At 39.9% G+C, this 26,493-nt stretch overlaps 1 protein-coding gene across 1 annotated transcript; it reads left to right on the top strand.

Annotated features, from left to right (window-relative positions):
* The first annotated feature begins 9,143 nt into the window (after positions 1 to 9,143).
* Positions 9,144 to 17,387, top strand: LOC132884524 (polymeric immunoglobulin receptor-like). The gene is made up of 8 exons (XM_060918378.1): positions 9,144 to 9,379; positions 9,473 to 9,793; positions 10,502 to 10,667; positions 11,604 to 11,803; positions 12,117 to 12,176; positions 12,280 to 12,384; positions 16,863 to 16,918; positions 17,029 to 17,387. The coding sequence occupies exons 1-8, from the start codon at positions 9,340 to 9,342 to the stop codon at positions 17,293 to 17,295; spliced, it is 1,215 nt and encodes a 404-aa protein (XP_060774361.1). The 5' UTR covers positions 9,144 to 9,339; the 3' UTR covers positions 17,296 to 17,387.
* The last annotated feature ends 9,106 nt before the right edge of the window (positions 17,388 to 26,493 follow it).

The raw sequence follows: 26,493 nt of genomic DNA, 5'->3' as shown, positions 1-26,493 counted from the left end.
CAGCCCGCCGCCGCTCACCATGGGCGACTCCAGAGAAGTGGAAAGTCCAGCCCCTCTCGAGGAGCTGGGTTCCAGAGCCCAAGCTGTGCGTGGAGGTGAGCCCGACTATCTCTAGCCGGTACCTCTCAACCTCCCGCACAAGCTCAGGCTCCTTCCCCCCCAGCGAAGTGACATTCCATGTCCCAACAGCCAGCCGCTGTGTCCGGGGGTCAGGTCGTCGAGGCCCCTGCCTTCGACTGCCACCCAATCCACACTGCACCAAACCCCTACTGCTACCTCTGTGGGTGGTGAACCCACAGGAGGTCGGGCCCACGTCGCCTCTTCGGGCTGAGCCCGGCCGGGCCCCATGGGCAAAGGCCCGACCACCAAGCGCTCGCATACGAGCCCCAACCCCGGGCCTGGCTCCAGGGTGGGGCCCCGGCTGCGTCCTACCGGGCGACGTCACGGTCCTGGATTTTTTCTCCATAGGGGTTTTTTGGTGAACTGCTCTTGGTCTGGCCTGTCACCTAGGACCTGTCTGCCTTGGGAAACCCTAACAGGGGCATAATGCCCCCGACAACATAGCTCCTAGGATCATTCAAGCACACAAACCCCTCCACCACAATAAGGTGGCAGTTCTAGGAGGGGGGGTTGCATTAGTGTGTGTGGCATGGGCAGCTTACACATCTGGAAAGACACCATCAATGCTGAAAGGTATATCCAGGTTCTAGAGCAACATATGCTCCCATCCAGACAATATCTCTTTCAGGGAAGACCTTGCATTTTCCAACATGACAATGCCAAACCACCTACTGCATCAATTACAGCATCATGGCTGCATAGAAGAAGGGTCCGGGTACTGAACTGGCCAGCCTGCAGTCCAGATCTTTCACCCATAGAAAACATTTAGCGTATCATAAAACAGAAGATACGACAAAAAATACCTAAGACAGTTGAACAACTAGAATCCTACATTAGACAAGAATGGGTTAACATTCCTATCCCTAAACTTGAGCAACTTGTCTCCTCAGTCCCCAGACGTTTACAGACTGTTGTAAAGAGAAAAGGGGATGTCTCACAGTGGTAAACATGGCCTTGTCCCAACTTTTTTGAGATGTGTTGTTGTCATGAAATTTAAAATCACCTAATTTTTCTCTTTAAATGATACATTTTCTCAGTTTAAACATTCGATGTCATCTATGTTCTATTCTGAATAAAATATGGAATTTTGAAACTTCCACATCATTGCATTCCATTTTTATTTACAATTTGTTCTTTGTCCCAACTTTTTTGGAATCGGGGTTTTATATATATATATATATATATATATATATATATATATATATATATATATATATATATAGTGGAAATCACTGTACCGTATGGGCTCAGGAACACTTCGGAAAACCATCGTCTGTGAAAACAGTTCATTACTGCATCCACAAATGAAAGTTAGAACCAGATATAAACAATATCCAGAAACACCGCCACCTTCTCTGGGTCCGAGCACTTTTACGATGGACTGAGGCAAAGTGGAAAATTCTCCTGAGGTTTGAAGAAATCAAAAGTAGAAATTCTTTTTAGAAATCATGGCTACCACATCCTCCAGGCTAAAGAGGACAGGGACCATCCGGCTTGTTATCAGTACACAGTTCAAAAGCCAGCATCTGTGATAGTATGAGGGTGCATTAGTGCACATGACATGGGTAGCTTGTACATCTGGGAAGGCATCATTAATGCTGAATGAGTGAGACAGAGACAGTAACTGTGTGTATGAGGGTGCATTAGTGCACATGACATGGGTAGCTTGTACATCTGGGAAGGCATCATTAATGCTGAATGAGTGAGACAGAGACAGTAACTGTGTGTGTGTGTGTGTGTGTGTGTGTGTGTGTGTGTGTGTGTGTGTGTGTATAAAACCTCATACCTTAGTCAATTACATGTTCAGTAGAAGAAGCAGTGACAGTCATTCTGTCCCAGATGAACACAAAAGAGAACAGATCTACACACAATACAGCTTAATAAATTCACAATTGGTTTTCTGGCCATCATAAATCCAAATCTATAGATAACAAGTGTAATAATCAATACTGATTACTTATTTAAGCAGTTAAAGCTACTATTGGCAAGTGTTCTGCCCAAGGCTAAGTTAATTGTCTTCACCACTGCTCGTGTGTTCAGTACCAAAATGTATTGTCTTTTTGAGAAAAAAACGATAAAAACAGTAAACTTTTACACAATTGTGTTTTTGTTTCTCTGTTCTTTGTGCCTGTCAGTATGAGGAGCTTAAAGTGCATATCCTGGACCAAATTCGTTTTTTTTATATGAAAGAATGTCCCTTTACACACTCATCCAGAAGGGTAATTTTGCACAAGGCCATCTGTCTACAGCAGAAAAAAATAAAATAACAAAACGTGTCTGGAAAAATCCCAAGGGAGTCTGGAGCCAGATTCGTGACGTCACGTGCGGAAGCGCCAGCAGGCTGCGAGAGGTTTGCGCAGTTTCAGTGCACAGTCTGTGTAGACCAAGTTTAGCAGCTAGCGATTTTGCATTGAAATATGGAATTGTCACCTGAGCACAATGTTACTTCACCTTTGGATGAAGAATGTAATGTTGCTACACCCTCCTACGAGACATCTGTTAACCATTTTAATAATTACGCGATAACATTGAAGAAATTTGCAGAAAACCACCAGGTCGTTTTCTCACAAACAAACCAATGCTGACGTAGGATTCAGAAGGAGGTGTCCCGCACGCGACGTCACGAAAATCAATGTTTGCCGGGAAATCCAAATGCCAAGTTTTTTCAGAGGCGGACCAATTCGCCTTAAATGGCTTTATTTCAACTGAATTTTTCTGGTATTGCACAAGGTAAAAAAATTGCACAAAATGCAAAATGTGACAGATATTTGACCATAGTTTAATATAAAATAGGAGAATTACATTGATCTTGCTCCTGAATTTACCCGTGATATGCACTTTAAAGACACCAGACGATTTTCTGCATCACATGCTGAAATTTTCAGATTACTGTTCAACTGTCCACAATCCCCCAGTCCTTCCAACACAGTGTTACCCCCAGTATCACCCTGTGATTCTACTGTTTATTCTACCACTCAACTACCCACAATTCCTCCTGATCTGGATATCTACTCTACAGCTCATTTACCCACAAGTCTCTCTGCTTCCTCAGTCAGTGCTGATCAGCAGTCAGTTGCAGAATCTGCTGGAGGTCTGAATTATGCAACTGAGGGTTTCTATGCGAATGTCACCAGGTCTAATGACACAGTTTCAAAAATGACCTTTAATAATGAAGAGATCTTGTGTGATTATGATGCACTCAGATTATCATCATTAGAGATCTAAACCTGGGGCAGAAATTCTACCGCTGTGTTCAGATACTTTTCTGATTATTTTTCTTCCTCTTCACCCTTCAACACCCACACAATATGTCGAGTAAAGACTGCAAATGGATATAGTCAAGTCAAGTTTATTTGTATAGCACTTTTAACAATAAACATTGTCGCAAAGCAGCTTTACAGAATTTGAATGACTTAAAACATGAGCTAATTTTATCCCTAATCTATCCCCAGTGAGCAAGCCTGTGGCGATGGTGGCAAGGAAAAATTTCCTCAGACGACATGAGGAAGAAACCTCGAGAGGAACCAGACTCAAAAGGGAACCCATCCTCATTTGGGCAACAACAGACAACATGACTATAACATTAACAGTTTTAACATGAAGTCAGTTTCGTTGATGTTATAACTCTTCATTGATGGGAACTTGAGTGCAAAACTGTTCATGATAACTGCAGTCCTAAAGTTATCAAGTCAACTGTAGTCCTCAGCCATAAAAGCATTACTGTAAGTGTCCAGAGCATCTTCCAAGTGTGACTTTCAACTGTCCATATGGGGCCATCCTCCACAGGAGGGATGTGATGAGATTCCAGCCAGACATAGGGCATCAGAATGGATCAGGCAGGTCCGAGGAGCAGAAGAGGTCAGCATCTCGATCTCAGGATTGACATGTAACTCAGAGGGACAGATGGTGGTGGGGGGAGTACAAGCAGGGACTCTGGCAAAACTAACTATGACAGCATAACTAAAAGGGGAGAATATAGACCAAACTCACCAAATAAACTCACCAAATAATCTATTGGCGTTTGCATGCCCTTGAGCAAGGCACCTAAATCCCAACTGCTCCCCAGGCGCTGTTAGCATGGCTGCCCACTGCTCTGGGTATGTGTGTGTGCTCATTGCTCACGTGTGTGCATGTGTGTGTGTGTTCAGTGCTTCAGATGGGTTAAATGCAGAGAGGAATTTCATAAGGGTGTGATGAATAAAATCGTTCTTTCTTTCTTAATCAAGACAATGGATAACATTCACTTTCATTTTTTTTGAAAACTTATAAATTTGAGTTCAATATCCTAAACTTTTCATGACAATTGGAGTTAAAAAGAAGACATTAGTTCACATAACTGAATGGGGTTATTATTTTACTGTTTTTTAATTTTTTATTTTTGTTATAGACAGACACAAAGGAGCTTTGCAGAAATCTGGATGTAGATGTAGAACCCTAATGAGCAAATTCAGATGCAACAGTTGCAATGAAAAATTCCTTGACACAAAATGAGTAAGAAAGATAGAGAGGAAATAGAAAGGGGACTCGTCCTCTTCTGGGTTACACCAGATTGTGGGATTATACCGTAAATCATTACTCTTCTGCAACTGTATGTTATAAAGAAAGAAAGAAAGCACAACTTTATTCATCACACACTTGTGAAATTTCCTCTCTGCATTTAACCCATCTAAAGCAGTGAACACACACATGCACGTGAGCAATGAGCACACACACATACATACCCAGAGCCATGCTAACAGCGCCCAGGGAGCAGTTGGGAGTTAGGTGCCTCACTCAAGGGCACCTCAGCCCAAGGCCGTCCCATATTAACCTAACCACATGTCTTTAAACTGTGGGGGAAACCAGAGCACCCGGAGGAAACCCACGCAGACACGGGGAGAACATGCAAACTCCACACAGAAAGGCCCTCGCCAGCTGCTGGGCTCGAACCCAGAACCTTCTTGCTGTGAGGCGACCGTGCTAACCACTACACCACCGTGCTGCCCAAAACACTAAAGCCAAACACTAATAAGTTCTGAGGTACCAATGCACATAATGTTGTTAAGTAATATTGAGAATCTGAGGCCATAATTTAAACAACTACATAAGAATATTGCATATGTCCAAAAAAGAACACAGCTGAAAATAAACTGTACACATTTCTCAGGCTCAATCCAGTCTACTGTAGGGGAGAACAGGGAGACCTGGGACAGTATGTATTCCCATAAATTAATTTCAATCAGTCAGGTTTTCAATGACATCAGAATTAGATGTTGCCCCTTAGAGTAGCCTACTTCCTTTGGAGCCACGAAGCTGGACACTGCAGTAAGGTTTGTGCAGTTCAATATTTTATCAAACAAAACTTGTATTTTCTATGTTACCTCCACCTCCATTCTATGTAATTCCTCCATGTATGCTGGTGAATTTGGGATTTGTTAGGAATTAAAGAATTTAGCCGAGAGTTACTATATATAGTATTATATATTTGTAACAGTTCCTGATGTGGGTGGAACACAGAAGCACAGCAGGCGAGAGCTGATGGTTGCACAAAGACTTTATTTTAGCTTTTCAGCTTGCTTTCCAGCTTGCTTGGTTTCTTTCTTTCTTTCTTTCTTTCACTCACTCACTCACGCATTGTGGTCGGGGAGAGAGACCCTTTTCTCTGCTCTCTCCTTTTATGCTCCATCCCTGTAACACACACACACACACACTAATTGACAGCAGGTGGAATGACTTAGCCAACCCCGCCCTCCATTCACAGACTGCTGCTTGGCCACGCCCCCACTGCCACAATATTAAACTTAAATTCTGGGGAAAAACATTTAAGGATTTTTTTTTTCAAAATGTCCAGATGGAGAGAGTTGTGACAGTCATCAGGTTACAGCTTTATTCTTGTGGTTACAAATATAAAAAGTTTAAATTTTTTGTTAAAAATGTGGGCCTGGAAAGAAAAAGACCCCTCATGAGGTTTAAGCTTATTTCATTCCTTCTTGTGAATGGAACTGTTTTGTCGAATCAGATTTTGGGTCAACTGACATTTTTCTATCGCTGCATCAGCACTGTGTGTTCATATAGTTCATATGGTACAAGTTTTGATAATAAATAAAAATTAAACAGGTCTTCCCACTATGTCCCAAGTCTCTCCTCAATGTCTCATGTCTCTCCACAAAAAATCACAGAAAAAAAGAAGCCTGAAGGCCAGTATATGTGACAAACTGAGAAACTAATGTTGTGGAAAGATGATCTAGTAAATACTCTCTACTGCAGTATGAATGTGATGCTACCTGCAAAGAATTTCACACAATCTACACAAGCTGAAAATTTGTCCCAACCTCTCCCCAATAGCAAAACAATCAACCCTTACTGCAGCACACCTATTTCCACTGTAGGTTGAGTAAGATTTTGACACATTACCCATACGTGCACTTAAGTCCAGTTTCTCTGTCATTTTTACACTTATGTTTATGCTCCTGAACACCTGCTAACCCTTAGCAAAAAGAAGTTTATTCAAGTGTACTATGAGTATACTTATTTTTTTACTAAAACTGAGGAAGTATACTTGAAGTTGACTTTTTAGAAACTATATTTTATATACTTAAGAATAGTATAGTGAAGTATACTTGGCTTATACTGAAAAGTATAAACAAAAGTCTAAGACTAAGTACATTAATACTAAGACTGACACTTATACTTTAATACTAAAACTTATACTTTAGTATACTTTTTACGTTTTTCTGCAACAAAATACTAATACTTAGTATATCTTGCTCCACGTGCATAATAAGGTCAAGTCATTGACTCATGCTTAACATTTAATTTATCTCATCTCATTATCTCTAGCCACTTTATCCTGTTCTACAGGGTTGCAGGCGAGCTGGAGCCTATCCCAGCTGACTACGGGCGAAAGGCGGGGTACACCCTGGACAAGTCGCCAGGTCATCACAGGGCTGACACATAGACACAGACAACCATTCACACCTATGGTCAATTTAGAGTCACCAGTTAACCTAACCTGCATGTCTTTGGACTGTGGGGGAAACCCACGCGGACACAGGGAGAACATGCAAACTCCACACAGAAAGGCCCTCGCCGGTCACGGGGCTCGAACCCGGACCTTCTTGCTGTGAGGCAACAGCGCTAACCACTACACCACCCTGCTGCCCCATTTAATTTATATATTAATATAATATAATGCTGGAGTTTAAAACTTTACAGTATATAGTATGTGTGCTCAATGTCTCTCTCCCGCTCATTTCCTGTCTCTACACTGTCCTATCTGATAAAGGTGAAAAAAGCCCAAAAAAAGTCTTTAAAAAAAAAGTAATAAGTGTACTTGTGGTATACTTTAAGCATACGAGAGGGATATACCAAGTACATTGATAGTATATAGATGAGTGTACTTGTTGTATACTTTAAAGTGTACTTTTGCAAACTTAAAATGAACTTTAAAGTATACTTTTATAAACTTGAAATGTTCCAATTTAGTTCGAAAAAGTATTAAATTTGTATACTTTCTAGTACACTAAAAGTACATGGTCTGTAGCAGGGCTTTGAACCGGAATTTTTTTCCTATTGGTTCGTTCCGAACAGAAACGGAATTTTAACGTTTCCGGTTTTGGGTTCCACCATTAAATAGACGTTCCCGAACCGGTTAGAACAAAAAAATTTCGTTCCCGGAACGGTTAATTACGTTCCCTCTCAGCTGTTTAACAAATGGCTATAAAATTATGTCTCTGTCTCATCCAGCTTAAGCCAAATGTAGGCTAATTCTATTACAACCTTCATTAAATAAGACAAGAAATAATTCAAAACAATTATTATTTCAAATGTTGGCGATTTGGATTCTCAGTATGTCTTCCCATCTACACAAACAGAAAAAGTGCCAAAAATGAAAGATAATTCGTTTAGTGTGTTACCAAAGGCTAGTCAGGCCCTATAGAGGGCTACCGCATGACGTCACCGCGCCGCGAGATTTTGTTAGGCGCCATATTGGAAGTACACGTCTATGCAAATACATACATTCATAACAAACTACAGCTGAAATGTAGCCAGGGCCGGTTCTGCCCTAATCTGGACCCGGGTGCAACATCGCGCAACCCCACCCCCCCACAAAAAAAAACAGTCTAAATCAGGACAACCATCACATAACTATAACTATAAACATTTTATATCAACTATTTTAACTAAATGGGCTATAATAAATAAGCCTGCAGGCAGCCACGGCGGGCTGCCTCAGAAAAGTAACCATTCAATGACAACTGAAAGCCTGCAGCCACGGCGGGCTGCCTCAGAAAACTAACCATTTGTCCTACCTTAAAACTCGTTTTGCATTTTCTGCCTCCTTTTTTGTATTTTCGACCCTCCGTTTATTTTCTTTCCTTTTCTGAAAACCCGATTTGTGTCCAGACATTTTGTTCTGCTACCAACGAACTAACTCGTCAGGTCTCGTCTCTCGAGCCCGCGATGATTCCCGTGGGAAGGGCAACAACTGATACATTTTTACAAACAGCCAATAGGGAGGTTGCAACATTCAGGCTCTTCTTTGCTCAGACACTCAGTAATGCATTTACTCACTAGCAGTCCACCTTCCCGCTCTCTCCATTCAATCAGCGAACGTCACACAGGAAGTGAACCCCAGCGGGTCATAGAAACTTGCGCAGGAGAAGAATGACTATTTGTAGGCTACAGAAACTTTGAGGAACGAAATAAAAACCGGTATTAACCGGTTACCATTATTTTTAATAAGCGTTTCTGTTCCGGAACATAAAAAATAATAAAGTTTCTGGTTTCGTTTCTGTTCCATGTGAAATAGAAAAAGTTCCCGGTTTTCGTTTTCGTTCCTTGAACCGGTTCAAAGCCCTGGTCTGTAGTATACTTGCTATACTTATACTGAAGCATACTTAATAAAATGAACTTTAAGTACCGGTATACTACTTTTTGCTAAGGGAAGTAAAGCTATCTACAAATCTACACAGGAAACACAACATCCTGTAACTATAAGTCTAAAGCTCTGTGCCTCGAGCAGGGCTACAGCAGTCCCTAACTCATGATGTTTACATCTGTTTCTTACATCTGCAGGGGAAATGATAACTGAATCAGTATCTGATTAGGATTCTGATAAAGACACAGCACAGCCACAAAGTGCTAGAGAGACATTAATGTCATCACTGTAACAGAACAGGAGCTTTAATATCTTTCTGAAGTGGAGTTGGTGTGGAATTCTGTGAGTGTGAACTGAGGATGAAGATCCTCCTCATCTTCACCCTCTGCTTGATCTCAGGTAAAGAAATGCACTTCGAAATAATCCTCACTATCAGCAGCAGTGTTACAGGAAGGAAGGTTTTGCTCAGATGGATATTTGGTGTTTTGTTAGATGGAGGAGCCTCCAAGGAAGTAACAGGATATTCAGGAGGAGGAGTCCTTGTCAAGTGCAAGTATGATACAAAATACACACAAAACCCAAAATATTTCTGTAAGGGTTCACCTCTATTCTGTTCTGACCAAATAAAGACAGGAGCGAAAAACACATCGATAAATTTAGGAAGATTCTCACTGTTCGATGACACCAAATCAGCAGAGTTCAGGGTGATGATCAGGGAGCTCACTGTACAGGACACTGGGACGTACCAATGTGGAGTTGATATACCTAAAGAGATAGACATTTATACATGGGTGGACCTGGAGGTAAAGGAAGGTGAGTCTCCCACCATTGTCTTCTGTTTATCTTCACGAAGCTCCACTAAACTCCAAACTCCACTTTATCAATGCATTTATTGTGCATTTTAAGTTGCATTATAGTATATTTTAAATGTGTCTCTGTTTTTCTTTTTCCATTACTGTATAATGGCTCTTGTAAAGCACTTTGTGACTTTTATCTGTGAAAAGTGCTACATAAATAAATCATACTTACTTACTTTTATATCCTATCATTAGCAGAGGTGGAAAATTATAAAAGTAATTACACATTGTTACTATACTTAAATATCATTTTAGGAGACTTTTCATTTTTACATTTTCATTCTGACCTGGATACTTATGAACTCACCTGTTTCCTGTTAACTTTTGTTTTCTAACTTGTGTAACAGTTCATTTACCATCTTTGCAAGGTTTCACCATTCCAGTGTGTGTTTCTGAGTGTTGATTTCTCTGCTTATTATTCCTGGGTTTTTACTTCTAGCATAAATCATTAATTTTGATTCTGATTCCATTGCTCTGTTTAGTTGACATTTGGCCTCTGCTTGTTTTTGACCACAGATTTGTCTGTAGGCTAGTCTTATCTGTTTTACTAGATGAAACACATTGTGATTGTATTTATATTTACATTTACTGAATATCCGTTTAAGTGTTGTTAATCCGAACAAGTACACATCTATAAACTGATCAGATTGGTTGTGATTTGCAGATCTGTCCTATGAGAAGTCCATCAGTAAGACTGTTCATGTAGGAGGAGATTTGAACATCAGTTGTAAATACCCAGAATCCATCAGAAGTGGCCCCAAGTTTCTCTGCAAGACGAAGCTGCAACAAGCTGCTTATTTTTATAAAGAATCTGTTAAAGAAAGCATAAAGTATGTAAATGGGGGGGGGGGGGGGGCATTCACCGAATGGGTGCCATTTGCTTGTTGTACCACTCCCAAATTAAACTTAATTTGTTATATCTTTTCAACACTGATTATAATAACACACATATTTAAGTATTCAAAATGTTAAAAGGCTACATTATTTATTTTTTTTTACAAGGTTTGGAAGTCAAAGATGGCTGCATTTTTTCAGTCCTGTTACCAAAACTCAAAGTAACAGGACTGTGTTTTTAGCCTAGGATTAGCTAATACATGGAATTAAGCCACATGGTGTCATTGCAAATAGCATGACCACACTTAGCACATTCTAGTGATTTACCAAAAATCTGTATTTTTAAAATAAACAAATATCATCTAAGAAATAATTTAAGTAACAGGACAGTATGTTGACATTGACCTTATCAGTCAAAGTTAAAAAATCATCAAATATACAGAAAAGTAAATGAGAGAACTAACTTCTGGTCTTCCCATGGCCTTCAGAAGACACAACTGATGTAACTTCCTGTTGAGCATGTGATTTATGGAATGTTCCAAATTTGTCAGATGGGGTAATATGTTTGGGTAACAGGACTGCATGAAAACCCAGGGACACGACTAAAATGTGTATTTTAATTAAGATATTGTGGATTTCTTATGAAAAAAAAATTTAAACCATGGATAGGATATGGAGTCACACAACAGTGCAAAAGAAATACTGTTTCTGAAGGATTTTAATCATAATATTTCATAGTTAAGTATAAAGTTAGAGTGCGGGGACAGGTACCGTAACACATGCTATTTTTCAGTGTTTTAGGTAGTTTTTATTAATCCTTACAATTATATATCTTAAATTTGAAATCAGATCAATGTGCAGGACATTCTGCGTAATAAGGAAATGTATTTTAAAGTACATTTTTATGTGCATTTATACATATAATTTTCTAGGGATGGAAATGGCACCGATTCGGTGGAATGGCTTGGGGAATTCTCCCTGTATGATGACAGACCAAAACAAATCTTCACTGTCAGTATTAGAAATGTGACTGAGCAGGACTCTGGTGAATACTGGTGTGGAGCTGAAGCAGCCTGGACAACTGATCATGGATACAAGGTTTATTTCACACGAATCAACTTGATAGTTACTGGTGAGTTTGTAGAGACACAAACACATCATGTTAATTATTTTGACAGTACAGAGAATTGGTGTGCACAAATTTTAAAGCATAGAGTCAGTTACTAGCCTGTGATATTGACAGTTTGTGAATAGAAGGCTCATGGCAGTACAAATAGAGTAGTTTTTTTTAGAAAGAAGTTTGTTACTTGAGATGAGATAGCTGATAAAATCCTGTGCATGTGTGTATTTTTGCTTCAGTTTTCTTCCTGTAATTTATCAGATGTGTAATAGCAACACAGTCATGCCTCACAGCAATAATTTATTCTGTAACTACACTTTTCCAGCTACATCATCATCACCACCATCACCACCATCTTGGCTTCCACCAGCTTCTTCTCCACCAGGTCATTCTGCTCAGATCCCCTATAGTTTAACTACATGACTTTGACGAATCTAATCCCTTATGAATGATCAGCATGTAGGTTAAATTGATTGTTTATTTTCCAGGATTTTCAGCTTCCACTGTGATCCCTGTGTTTATGATTGTGCTGCTACTTCTGATTGGAATCATATTCCTCATTGTGATTCTCCAAATAAAATGCACAATGAAAGGTACCCCCCCACACACACACATATCCATACATATGCAACACATGATTAACATGTAAAATTTCACAATTATTAGCATTGCTGCTTCACGACTCCAGGTTTGGGGGTTCACTTTTGAGCTTGGTTTGTTGTCTATGTGGAGTTTTGCATCTGATCTCCTAAACACATGCTGGTAGAGGGATTAGCTGCCCAAAATGGACTCGTGTGTCTCTTTCATACCAAAGACCAGGGTTGGATCTGTTATTTGACCAATGTTGAACCCTTCTTTTGTCAATTCAAACAAAGTGAGTTAAGTCTGGTTAATTCTTGGTCATAACACTTCAGATAGGACCTACGACCTAGGAGAGATGCAGAACAATCAGCAGGATGGAAGTTGATATCCCACCTACGTACACACCCTGGCGAAAAAAAAAGTACTTTATTGTATTTAAAGTATATTCACATTTTCAATAGTATATTGAAAATGTACTTACACAAATTGTACTTTTTGTAAATATATAAAAAGTATACTAACATCACGCTTTCATGCTAACACTTTTAACACACTTTAAAATAATTATACTATATTACACTTTATAGAAATATATTATACTAAAATATACTTTACTGTAAGTGAAAGTTATGTGTAATTTCTAAAGTGTACTTATTTTAAGGTACTTATAATACAAACAAAAGTACACTTTAATTTGACTAATTAAGCATATATTAGTACATATAAAGTCATATACTTAAAGTATACAAAATATACTTTAAGTTGTTCCACTTTAGCACATAAAAGTACACTAAATACACTTCAAGTTGCACTTTTCTACAATTTAATTACAATATATTTTAATTACAATTAAAATATATTTAGTACAAAATTAGTTGTTCCAAAATAGCATGCCTCAAGTTAACTAATCATAAACACACTTGAAGTATATTGATGATTAGTGTCGCTTCAAGTACACAAAAGTATGCTAAATTTTAGTACACTTAGCACATTTATTTTTCACCAGGGTGCACACACACACACACACACACACACACACACACACACACACACACAAAATGTGTCTGGCTCTAACACGCTCTTTTCCTCTTTGCTGCCTCATCTCTGTGTGTGTTGTGAGTGAGACTTTCTCTGCACTGGCTTTAGTTGGTATCCCTTATGATGAGAACATGAATACAAATATTTGAATTCATTTCTGCATCTTTTGTGCACGCAAAATAAAAAAAATGCGTTCAAACATTTTTTCAAGAAATTAACTGGTAAATGTTTTAATGATGTGATGTCACCCAGCACCCCATGAACATCAAGAACTCAAGGAATAATGATGCACATATGTTTGTTTTGAATACACAAATGATGCACAAACAAATTGAATTACTTTTATTCACATTCTCATCATATGGGGTGCCAATTTCACTGAAGTTTGTTTAGCATGCTTGTTCATGTTTGTGTGTGTGTGCACGCTAAATGGTGTGAGCTAATGCTTGTGCACATTTTAATTACATAACACCGGAAGTGTCTGCAAAAATAGAGCACAGTGTCTCAATCTCAGTGAAGAGTAGTACCTACTAATAATAATCAAGGAGCTGCATGAGAACAGACATGTTGTCAAGGGTCTGGTGTGGACATAAACACTGCAGACAGACTTCAAAGTGCAGTATTTATTCACAGTGCAGGAAAATATGTGCGTAGAGTTGGTATCTGAGGTGGGGATTGAACCCCAGTCATTCTGTTGAAGTCATGACACCTAACCAGCACGTCAGCTGGGGGAACAGAGCAGGCAATGGACCTGGAGGGAGAAGAGGGTTCAGGAATGGAGCAGCAGGCTTGCTCACTAATGGTAGGCAGACAGCACAGCTGATGCAGTGGGAATTCTGGAATGGGAAATAATAAGAAGAGCTCATTGGATTATACAAGCTTGAGCTGTGAGAAGTTCAGGTGGATTCAAAGGGACCTGTGGAGTTTGAGATGAATGGCAGAGGGGTTAATAATACCCTCAATATCATATGGGCCAATGAACCAGTGGGAGAGCTTCTTGGACTGGGCATTGAAAGGGATGTCCTCAGGGGCGCAGATAGGATTTTTGAACTGGGGGGGACTGAGCTGTCAGCAAATGATTCCATTTTGTGTAAATGCATTTTATATATATATATATATATATATATATATATATATATATAAAATGTGTGTGTGTGTACTGAAGCTTCAATATACATTCAAATTGTGAGTTTTCTAACTTTATAAACATTGGTAGACAAAGGCCTACCTGGTCAACATTGCTCGGTTTTTGAAAAAACGCTGTAGCTAATTGTTTTTTGTTTTTTCATTGTTGACCCCACCAGCGATTGCCTGCAGGCCAGGAGGACAATGTTAACATCTTGAATCTCATAATTTCAGTTAACAGTTGCTGCTTACTAAAATAACATTATACATAAAAATAACAACATTAAAAGATATTCACCTACAGCCTAGAATGCTGTTATTTTACATTTAGCCTACTTCAGGTAAATCCAAATTCCGTCTTATTATTATCAGACTAGCTACTCAACATTACAAAACAAGTATTTGTCACATCTGGGAAAGGCAACAGGCAACAGGCAGAGGATATTTACATCTTTTGGTTCTTGAAACAAACACTGTGATTTTTTTTCCCCTCTTCTCTGGCTTAATGTGGCAGAAAGATCACCAGCTCGGTCATTAGACAGTTGTTTATGATCACTATGGTTACCGTGACAGGCAAAGTCCCCAGCTCCCCTTAGGACCCTGGGGTCGAGATGGTGCGTTACATTTACATTGGAAGTCGGAACTTGGAGCTCCGAGCAACATAACCTCAGAACTGAGCGCTTCCCAGTTTAAAAACTGGGACATCATGGAACATGGAATTCGAAAAAAATGGCCAGTTAATGAAATGAAATGAAAACCCCAACGTTTATGCTGGGAGATGCTGGATTTCAATGCTTTTCCGACTTCAAACTTCCAACTTACGAGTACAACTGAACGCTCCATTAGTCGTAGCAGAAACACCGCTGCTATCAAATGGATGAGCTGTGCAGTGTTATTAACTGAGAATTATGTGGAAAATGAACACCTTGCTTTCCCAACTCTGCAAGGATCTGCTCCAGCCTACACCGATTCAAGAAGGGGAAAATGTGGATTGATCACTGACAAGGCTGCTGCTGCCGCTGCTATTTCAACTTTGTGCTGCAGTGTTAGTTAGTCTAACTAACGGAACATTAATCCTCACTTTTTCTACCTATGTGTGGCGCCTTATGTAGGGACGGTGGGTGGGGGGGACAGATGGGGGTCACTATAAATCTGGGGGGGACATGTCCCCCCCATCCCCCGTGCTATCTGCGCCCTTGGATGTCCTGAGAGGAGAGCCAAACCTTCTGACTGATGAGCAGTACAGGGTACTTGTTCTTGATAGTTATGTTGTTCAAGCCACAGTAGTTGATTCAGGGGCACAGGGATCCATCCTTCTTTCCTACAAAAATGCACCCAGCTCTGACAGGGGATTAAGAAGGGTGGATGATGCCATGGCTTCCCTCTCCAGCTGGGACAAACTATAGAGGCGACTAGATGGTAGGGGAGAGTGAGGGAAGAGGTTGATGGTAAAATCATAGGAATGGTGTGGAGATAAGGACAGGGCTTGTGTCTTCCTGAAAACCTCTCCCAGGTCATGGTAGACTATGGAGCTCATGGAGTGATCTGGGTCTTTGGAGGGTGGTGAAGAGGGTGAAAGCCTAGGGGGAGATTTGGCAGAGGAGAGGCAGTAGTGGTGACAGTGAGGACTCAAGCTGATTACTTTGCTGGAAACCCATTCCACCAATGGATTGTGCAATGACCAAGTATAATATTTTTGTTTCATTTGTTTAACTGGGTTCTCTTTATCTACTTTTAGGACTTGTGTGAAAATCTGATGATGTTTTAGGTCATATTTATACAGAAATATAGAAAATTCTAAAGGGTTCACAAAATTTCAAGCACCACTGTAGGTGTAAATGAGTGTGTGAATGTGTGTGTCCTGTATGTATGGATTAGCTCCAGCAGGAATGGCTGAAGGGCGTTTTGGTAAGTCACCGAATGCCCAACTGCTCCCCGGGCACTGCTGCCCACTACTCTTGGTATGAGTGCTCACATAACCCAGATGGGTAAAATGCAGTGAAAGAATTTCACTATACTCTAATGTGCATGCAATGAATGAAGGCTAAAAATTCATGAATAACATGACTCATTGCTCATTTTAATTTTTTTTGTTCCTGTTAATAGCTGTCACCCCTCCCCACCCCCTGTCACACACCCTGGTCTGGTTCTGGTCTTGATTCAGTCTCACCCTGCCTTTGTCTTGGTCTTGACTTCATCTCAACCCCTCAAAGTCTTGGTCTCGATGCACTCTAGTCTCAGTCATGACTTGATCTCGGTTTAGGTGGTCTTGACTACAACACTCGTATTTACACCCACTGACTCCATGACGGTTTTTGTTTTCCAGCAGGAACAGCTTGTATTTTCAGGAGTTCAGTCCAACATTCACAAAACAACCAAATGGTAACTGTCTTCATCTGTGTGTGTGTGTTTAAGACCAAAACTTACTGCCTTAAAAAAAAGTGAAAAAATTTTTTTTAAATATTTTTCTTTATATGTCTCTTTGCTCTTAGGTTCCTCTTGATGTCTGTGATTATGAGGAGATTAGAGACACCAGAAAACGTTCTGCCTCAGATGCTGCAACTTCCACAGTTTACACTACTGCTCAACTACCAGCAGTCCCCTCTGATTCTCAAAATATTTATGCCAACATGGTCTTACACACAGGTTACTGTGAGTCGATGTATTCTACTCCTAAACTACCAACAAACCATCCTGATCAAGACATCTATTCCACTGCTCAGTTACCCACAAATCTGTCTGATTCTTCAGTTTTCTGAGAAATCTGCTGAAGGAATCTGATGAAGCATGTTTTCACTCAAATACCACAAGCGCTACACTGCAAAAAATGATCTCTTGTTGAGAAAAAATATATTTAATATGGGTGAATTTATCTATTATTTCTTATTAGAAGTTTACTAGAACTCAAATATAAGATTATTTAGCTTACTTTGAGACACTTTTACTAATTTCAAGCCTTAAATGTTCTTATTCTATTGGCAGATAATTTTGCTCATTTTAAGCATTCAATTCTAGAAAGAAGCAAAATTATCTGCCAATAGAATAAGAAAATTTAAGGCTTGAAATTAGTAAAAGCATCTCAAAGTAAGCTAAATAATCTTATATTTGAGTTCTAGTAAACTTCTAATAAGAAATAATAGATAAATTCACCCATATTAAATGTATTTTCTCTTTACAAGAGATCATTTTTTGCAGTGTAATGATACAGTTCCAAAGATTATCTTTAAGAAGGAAGAGGTATGACTATGATTCAGATACACTGCAAAAAATTGAAAACTGAATTTGAAGAGAAAATTACTTAATACTAGTGAAATAATCTTGCTGCATGAACAGATATTTTCACTTGATAAGACATCTTAGAATAAGTTGGTTGTAATCGAGAACTAGGTTTAATAATCTCAGAATTGGTGTCTTGTATTCTTCTAATAGGAAATGCTAGATCATTTCAACTATTTTTGAGATATTTTCACTTGCTAAGATATAATTTTTTGCAGTGTTTTCATGTTACTTCATGTAACTAATTTCTTATTATTAGGGCTCCAAGTACATGGCGATGGAACACTGCTGCTTTGTTTTGATATTTCTTCTTCTTCAAACAATATTTGAAGGAATTACTGTAATATGGGCTGTACCTTTTTTTTGGGCTTATTTTTTAGGAAACTTTGAGCCTAAAGATATTGCACAAATAGATTGTGAGCTAATTTGGATGATTTGAGAAACCTGGGGTTTTTGTCTGATCCTTGCAAAATTCTGCACCTCTGTTCGCTCCAGCTAATAGCTTTGCTGTATCTGTCAATCAAGTGTATTTGTTTGACTGTTCCACTCACTATCAGGACAATCTGGGAGGGCCTGCTTGGTGATTTCACCTTGTGTTTGAGCAGTGTTTTATTCCATTTCTATCCACATTATTTTTGTGTTTGTTCTACCTACAGTACACCAGTTGTCCCTATCCAAGCATTTCTGTTGAAAACCAAGCCTGAGTTTGTGCTATAAGTGTGAATTTGACAATAAAAGAGCAAGTACATTGTTTTACTGATGCTTCATGGTCAAGCTTCTTCCTTGCTAACACAACACTGCAGTATGAGGTTACGAGAGTGAGGAAGCCTCAACCAGAATTTTTTTTTTCATAGGTTTTAAGAACAACTCAAATTTAATTTAATATTTAAATATAGCATTGATATACTGAGATAAAATCCATCAGAATTTCAGTCAATCAAAATCAAAGTTCACAGCATTTAGCAGACGCCCTTATCCAGAATGACATACAGTAGTGCTTTGTAGAGATACAGAACGTGTCATGGTGTTACACCTCTAGTGTCCACAGACAGACAGCAGGGAAGTTATTGAGAGTCTGATCTCAGAACTTCAGAAGATGTGGAGATGTTGTCCCAAAGCAGCACCAGAAATGTCTATAAATTCAGACACAGCCCTGCTTTCTCATTATTAACCCGGTTGAATACTGGTATAGAGCTGAAGCAGCCTGGATATCTGATCATGGATACAAAGTTTATTTCACACGGATCAACCTGAGAGCTACTGGTGAGTTTGTAGAGACATGCAGACACATTACATTAACTACTGTATTCTGACACTACAGAGGTTTCGTGTGAAGCATAGTCAGTGCACATCCTAACCAAGATTAGCCTGTGATATTATTGGCAGTCAGTGATTAACAGTAATGACAGGACAAACAGAGCACTTATTTTAGAAAGAACTTTGTTACCACGTGGAATTGAAGTGTTCTAGCTGATATTATCTGTTCACCTGCTGACTTCTGCCCTTTCAGACTAAATTATGTGATGAACAGATTTTTTTTTCATTAGGCTCAAAGTGTGTTCTCTGTTCTTCCTGTGCACGTGTGTATTTTTGCTTCACTACACTTCCTGTGGCTTATCATATGCATGAATAGCAATGCAGCAATGCCTCACAGCAGTCTATAACTGGTAATTTTCTCAGCTAACGGCATTTAGTATTTCTGAAGTTACACACATATAAAATGTGTATTGTACTGTGTTGCATCTGTACTGCTATCATTCAAATACTGGAATATCTCACTAAAATTTTCAGTGCTTTAGTTCCACATGTCCCAGTTTCAACCTGGAAACCAACACAACCTTCATCATCATGATGATGATCAAGAAAGCTTCTCCTCCAACAGGTGATTCTGCTTGGATCACCATCAAGCCCATAGTCTAACAACATGACTTTGATGAATCTGATCCCTTATGAATGATCAGCATGTAGGGTAAGTGACCATTTGTTTCTCTTCCAGGATTTCCAGCTTCCACTGAGATCCCTATCTCTGGAAGTCTGCTGTTGCTTCTGATTGAAATCATAGTCCTGATAGTGGCTTGACAAAAGGCACACAGGACCCAAGGCATGCACACACACACGCACACAAATAATAATAGTAAACTTTTGTACTTATTTATTTATTTATTTATTTATTTATTTCCAGATGGTGGCACGGTGGTGTAGTGGTTAGCGCTGTCGCCTCACAGCAAGAAGGTCCGGGTTCGAGCCCCGTGGCCGGCGAGGCCCTTTCTGTGCGGAGTTTGCATGTTCTCCCCGTGTCTGCGTGGGTTTCCTCCGGGTGCTCTGGTTTCCCCCACAGTCCAAAGACATGCAGGTTAGGTTAAGTGGTGACTCTAAATTGACCGTAGGTGTGATTGTGAGTGTGAATGGTTGTCTGTGTCTATGTGTCAGCCCTGTGATGACCTGGCGACTTGTCCAGGGTGTACCCCGCCTTTCGCCCGTAGTCAGCTGGGATAGGCTCCAGCTTGCCTGCGACCCTGTAGAAGGATAAAGCAGCTAGAGATAATGAGATGAGATGAGATTTATTTCCATCCATCCATTATCTGTAGCCGCTTATCCTGTTCCACAGGGTCACAGGCAAGTTGGAGCCTATCCCAGCTGACTATGGGCAAGAGGCAAGGTACACCCTGGACAAGTTGCCAGGTCATCGCAGGGCATCCATCCATCTGACCAACTGATACAAAACATTGACTGGTTCTTGATTGAGCAGCGGGTAGTGTTGCTCCTTCACATATCCAGGGTCTGGGCTTCAAACCTGAGCTCAGGCTGCTGTCTGTGCAGAGTTTGAAATATCCAACCTCACTACAACATGTTAACCTTCCTCATGTTATACGTTTTCAGAGATAAAATTCATGTAAATGTGAGTGTGCCCTGATGCATCTCTGAAAAGGACACGAGGAAAATATGTCATTAATGCAGGACGTAGTTGTTTTGGTGACAGTGCATAAAAACGGAGAGGTGCACTGATGTACACAGTTGAAGTAAAAGAAAATAATGACAGGATGTTGCATGTTTAATGTTTTTAACATAACTGTGCATGGGGCCTTTTACAGTGTTGCTTGAAAGTTTGTGAAACCTTTATAATTTTCTATATTTCTGCATAAATATGATCTAAAACATCATCAGATTTTCACACAAGTCCTAAAAGTAGATAAAGAGAACCCAGTTAAATCAATGAGACAAAAATATTATACTTGGTAATTTATTTATTGAGGAAAATGATCCAATATTACATATCTGTGAGTGGCAAAAGTATGTGAACCTCAAGGATTAGCAGTTAATTTGAAAGTGAAAATAGAGTCAGGTGTTTTCAATCAGTGGGACGACAATCAGGTGTGAGTGGGCACCCTTCCATCCATCCATTATCTGTAGCCGCTTATCCTGTCCTACAGGGTCTCAGGCAAGCTGGAGCCTATCCCAGCTGACTATGGGTGAAAGGCGGGGTACACCCTGGACAAATTGCCAGATCATCGCAGGGCTAACACATAGACAACCATTCACGCTCACATTCACAACAATGGTCAATTTAGAGCCACCAGTTAGCCTAACCTGCATGCCTTTGGACTGTGGGGGAAACCGGAGCACCCGGAGGACACCCACATGGACACAGGGAGAGCATGCAAACTCCACACAGAAAGGCCCTCGCCAGCTGCTGGGCTTGAACCCAGGACCTTCTTGCTGTGAGGCGACAGTGCTAACCACTACACCACTGTCAGTGGGCACCCTGTTTTATTTAAAGAACAGGGATCTATCAAAGTCTGATCTTCACAACACGTTTGTGGAAGTGTATCATGGCACGAACAAAGGAGATTTCTGAGAACCTCAGAAAAAGTGTTGTTGATGCTCATCAGGCTGGAACTAGTTACAAAACCATCTCTAAAAAGTTTGGACTCCACCAATCCACAGTCAGACAGATTTTGTACAAATGGAGGAAATTCAAGAGTATTGTTAACCCCCCCCCCCCCCCCCCCCCCCCCCAGGAGTGGTTGACCAACAAAGATCACTCCAAGAGCATGGCGTGTAATAGTCGGCGAGGTCACAAAGGACCCCAGGGTAACTTCTAAGCAACTGAAGGCCTCTCTCACATTGGCTAATGTTAATGTTCATGAGTCCACCATTGGGAGAACACTGAACAACAATGGTGTGCGTGGCAGGGCTGCAAGGAGAAAGCCACTGCTCTCCAAAAAGAACATTGCTGCTCATCTGCAGTTTGCTAAAGATCATGTGGACAAGCCATAAAGCTATTGGAAAAATGTTTTGTGGACAGATGAGACCAAAATAGAACTTTTTGGCTTAAATGAGAAGCGATATGTTTGGAGAAAGGAAAACACTGCATTCCAGCATAAGAACCTTATCCCATCTGTGAAACATGGTGGTGGTAGTATCATGGTTTGGGCCTTAAAAGTTTTACATTATTAGTTTTAAATGTAATCTCAAAAACCACCTACAGTGGTGCTTGAAAGTTTGTGAACCCTTTAGAATTTTCTATATTTCTGCATAAATATGACCTAAAACATCATCAGATTTTCACACAAGTCCTAAAAGTAGATAAAGAGAACCCAGTTAAACAAATGAGACAAAAATATTATATTTGGTCATTTATTTATTGAGGAAAATGATCCAATATTACATATCTGTGAGTGGCAAAAGTATGTGAACCTTTGCTTTCAGTATCTGGTGTGACCCCCTTGTGCAGCAATAACTGCAACTAAACGTTTCTGGTAACTGTTGATCAGTCCTGCACACCGGCTTGGAGGAATTTTAGCCCATTCCTCCGTACAGAACAGCTTCAACTCTGGGATATTGGTGGGTTTCCTCACATGAACTGCTCGCTTCAGGTCCTTCCACAAAATTTCGATTGGATTAAGGTCAGGACTTTGACTTGGCCATTCCAAAAGATTACCTTTATTCTTCTTTAACCATTCTTTGGTAGAACGACTTGTGTGCATAGGGTCGTTGTCTTGCTGCATGACCCACCTTCTCTTGAGATTCAGTTCATGGACAGATGTCCTGACATTTTCCTTTAGAATTCTCTGGTATAATTCAGAATTCATTGTTCCATCAGTGATGTCAAGCTGTCCTGGCCCAGATGCAGTAAAACAGGCTCAAACCATGATACTGCCACCACCATGTTTCACAGATGGGATGAGGTTCTTATGCTGGAATGGAATGTTTTTCTTTTTCCAAACGTAACGCTTCTCATTTAAACCATAAAGTTCTATTTTGGTCTCATCCGTCAAAACATTTTTCCAATAGCCTTCTAGCTTGTCCACATGATCTTTAGCAAACTGCAGATGAGCAGTAATGTTCTTTTTGGAGAGCAGTGGCTTTCTCCTTGCAACCCTGCCATGCACACCATTGTTGTTCAGTGTTTTCCTGATGGTGGACTCATGAACATTAACATTATCCAATGTGAGCGAGGCCTTCAGTCACTTAGAAGTTACCCTGGGGTCCTTTGTGACCTCACCAACTATTACACACCTTGCTCTTGGAGTGATCTTTGTTGATTGACCACTCCTGAGGAGGGTAACAATGGTCTTGAATTTCCTCCATTTGTACACAATCTGTCTGACTGTGGATTGGTGGAGTCCAAACTCTTTAGAGATGGTTTTATAACCTTTTCCAGCCTGATGAGCATCAATAACGCTTTTTCTGAGGTCCTCAGAAATCTCCTTTATTCGTGCCATGATACACTTCCACAAACATGTGTTGTGAAGATCAGACTTTGATAGATCCCTGTTATTTAAATAAAACAGGGTGCCCACTCACACCTGACTGTCATCCCATTGATTGAAAAACGCTTGACTCTAATTTCACCTTCAAATTAACTGCTAATCCTAGAGGTTCACATACTTTTGCCACTCACAGATGTGTAATATTGGATCATTTTCCTCAATAAATAAATGACCAAATATAATATTTTTGTCTCATTTGTTTAACGGGGTTGTCTTTATCTACTTTTAGGACTTGTGTGAAAATCTGATGATGTTTTAGGTCATATTAATGCAAAAATATAGAAAATTCTAAAGGGTTCACAAACTTTCAAGCACCACTGTATTTTCATTCCCCAGCCACACTTGACCTTTATCTTTAAATATAGTTCAGTCTTGGATTAAATTGTAAAATATTACACTACACCATGCACCAGGCTTCTGTTATTAGTACAATATTTATTCACCATTCGAAATCAATAAATTATACTTTTTTTACTTTATGTATAGATCCTAGGTTACATTTTATGTTTCTTATTTTCACTCGTTAACTTATATTTTGTTATCTGCAATTGACATTGTTTATATTTATTTCAGTTATGATACCAGTTACAGTTTAATGTATAATTTTGTTACCAATTACAACCCCGATTCCAAAAAAGTTAGGACAAAGTACAAATTGTAAATAAAAACGGAATGCAATGATGTGGAAGTTTCAAAATTCCATATTTTATTCAGAATAGAACATAGATGACATATCAAATGTTTAAACTGAGGAAATGTATCATTTAAAGAGAAAAATTAGGTGATTTTAAATGTCATGACAACAACACATCTCAAAAAAGTTGGGACAAGGCCATGTTTACCACTGTGAGACATCCCCTTTTCTCTTTACAGCAGTCTGTAAACGTCTGGGGACTGAGGAGACAAGTTGCTCAAGTTTAGGGATAGGAATGTTAACCCATTCTTGTCTAATGTAGGTGTGGCAGCGGGGGCGTGGTCAAGCGCCGGTCTGTGACAGGAGGGCAGAGTCAGGGAAGGTAAGTGGCAAAATCACTACACCTGTCGTTAATTAATGTTTGTGTGTCTTCCCAGTGACCGCACCCTATTTAAGGAGAGAGAGCGAGAGCAGAGGGAGCTCTCTCCACACCTAGACGACTGATGTGTGTCTGAGTGTGTGTGTGTGTGTGTGTGTGTGTGAGAGAGAGAGAGAGAGAGAGAGAGAGAGAGTACAGAGATACGCTGAAAAGCTGAATAAAGCGAGTTTTGTGGACTCAGTTCTGTCCTGCCGTCCTTCTGTGCTCCACCCACTTACACGAACTGTCACAGTGGTGCCGAAACCTGGGAATGAGCACAGAAGAGAACAGCTCCATGGAGTCCTCCACCTTCGCCGACCTGATCCACGCCCTCACCACGGCCCAACAGAGCCAGCACCAGGCGCTGCTCGCCCTCCGAAAGGAGCAAGAACAACACATGGATTAAAGTTTTCCATCGTGTGACGGATTTCCGTCAACTGAACTCTCCCAAGGCCAAATGTGAGGTCGGTGCTGATCTGAGGAGAATTAAAATGATGGTTGGTTGGGTAGAGATTGGGTTATAACACTGATGTGTTGCAACACCATCAACTATCAGCAGGGTTTATTTAACTTTTTTGTTTTTGAGCCATGCTTTGTGTCATTCATTTCCTATGTTTGATCATGTTTAAACATTCGCTGTCTACGATGCGGCATTAAAAAAAACATGCGCTGTCAAAATTGGCAAAATACATTCCCATGTGCTTGGCGTGCTTGTGTCTGACCATTTCTGTTTTGTATTAAATTAAATCTTGCCAAAATGACTTAGTTCAAACCTGGACATATAGAAATAGAGCATGTAAAAAAAAAGAAAAAATAAACCCCGGAAAGCCCGATCCTCTGCTTCAGCCAGACTTGAAGACCCGACAGTGCAATGCTTGCAGACTGTCAGAAGTAATTAGACCTAAATTTATAACTAGCAAATCAGCAGATGCCCCAACAATTATTATTTTCGTTAGGCCAGTTTGTAAGGTATGTTAGAACCGTGGCTTATAGCCTACATTATATCACAATTTAAAGGACGTTTGAGGAGTTGGAGGCTGCGAGCGCAATGATGTTCCGACATGCGCTAAACTTTATTCCCTGAAAATCATACACCAGCGTTCAATGCCCCAAACAGTCAAAATGTCTAGAAGACTACGGTTAAATAATAATCATAGCCTACTAAGTTAAATTACGTCAAAACATCTGTTTCTGGCCTATGAAATGATGGAGGAAAATGAGAACGAACGCAAAGTAGATAGCAGCCAACTTAACGCGATCTTTTAGGTAACTTAACACTCGTGTTGGCCACAATATTTCTCTTAATAAAATCTTGAATTGTTTTTGAACACAAAGTAAGGTCAAATTATAATTTTAATTTTAATGTAAGCGAAGATCCAAACTTCTTTCTATATTGACGTCGAGCATAGTGGAGCATGTCATTCTGCTTTCGGTTTCGGCAGCATGGATGCGCTTTACATGAAAGAAGGCACGGATGTGTCTGCCATCGATAAAGGTGTAAAACAAGTGGAGGTGGGCTTGGCTGTACGAAATAGGTGAAAACGGAAAGCCATTTAGTTCATGGTGCAAAAAACTAAACATTCCAGGCGCTTGCATTTGTGTGGTTTGCCACAAAAAAATAATATATGGAAGCAATAGAAAGAAAGTGCAATAAATTGAATATATTAATCCATTAATTAATTGATAAAAGTTATCAGTTTTAAGTTAACCATTCTCAGAATTTCATCGAAATCCACCCATAACCCCCCCGTAGAATTTCATCGAAATCTACACATAACCCCCCCGTAGAATTTCATCGAAATCCACCCATAACCCCCCCCCCCCGTAAATTTTCAGTCAAATAATTTTTTTTTGC

The sequence above is a fragment of the Neoarius graeffei genome, chromosome 4 (genome assembly GCF_027579695.1).
Source record: "Neoarius graeffei isolate fNeoGra1 chromosome 4, fNeoGra1.pri, whole genome shotgun sequence".
NCBI classification, from domain to species: Eukaryota; Metazoa; Chordata; class Actinopteri; order Siluriformes; family Ariidae; genus Neoarius; species Neoarius graeffei.
The sequence above is the reverse complement of the archived record's forward strand: the minus strand, read 5'-3'. Positions and strand labels throughout refer to the sequence as shown.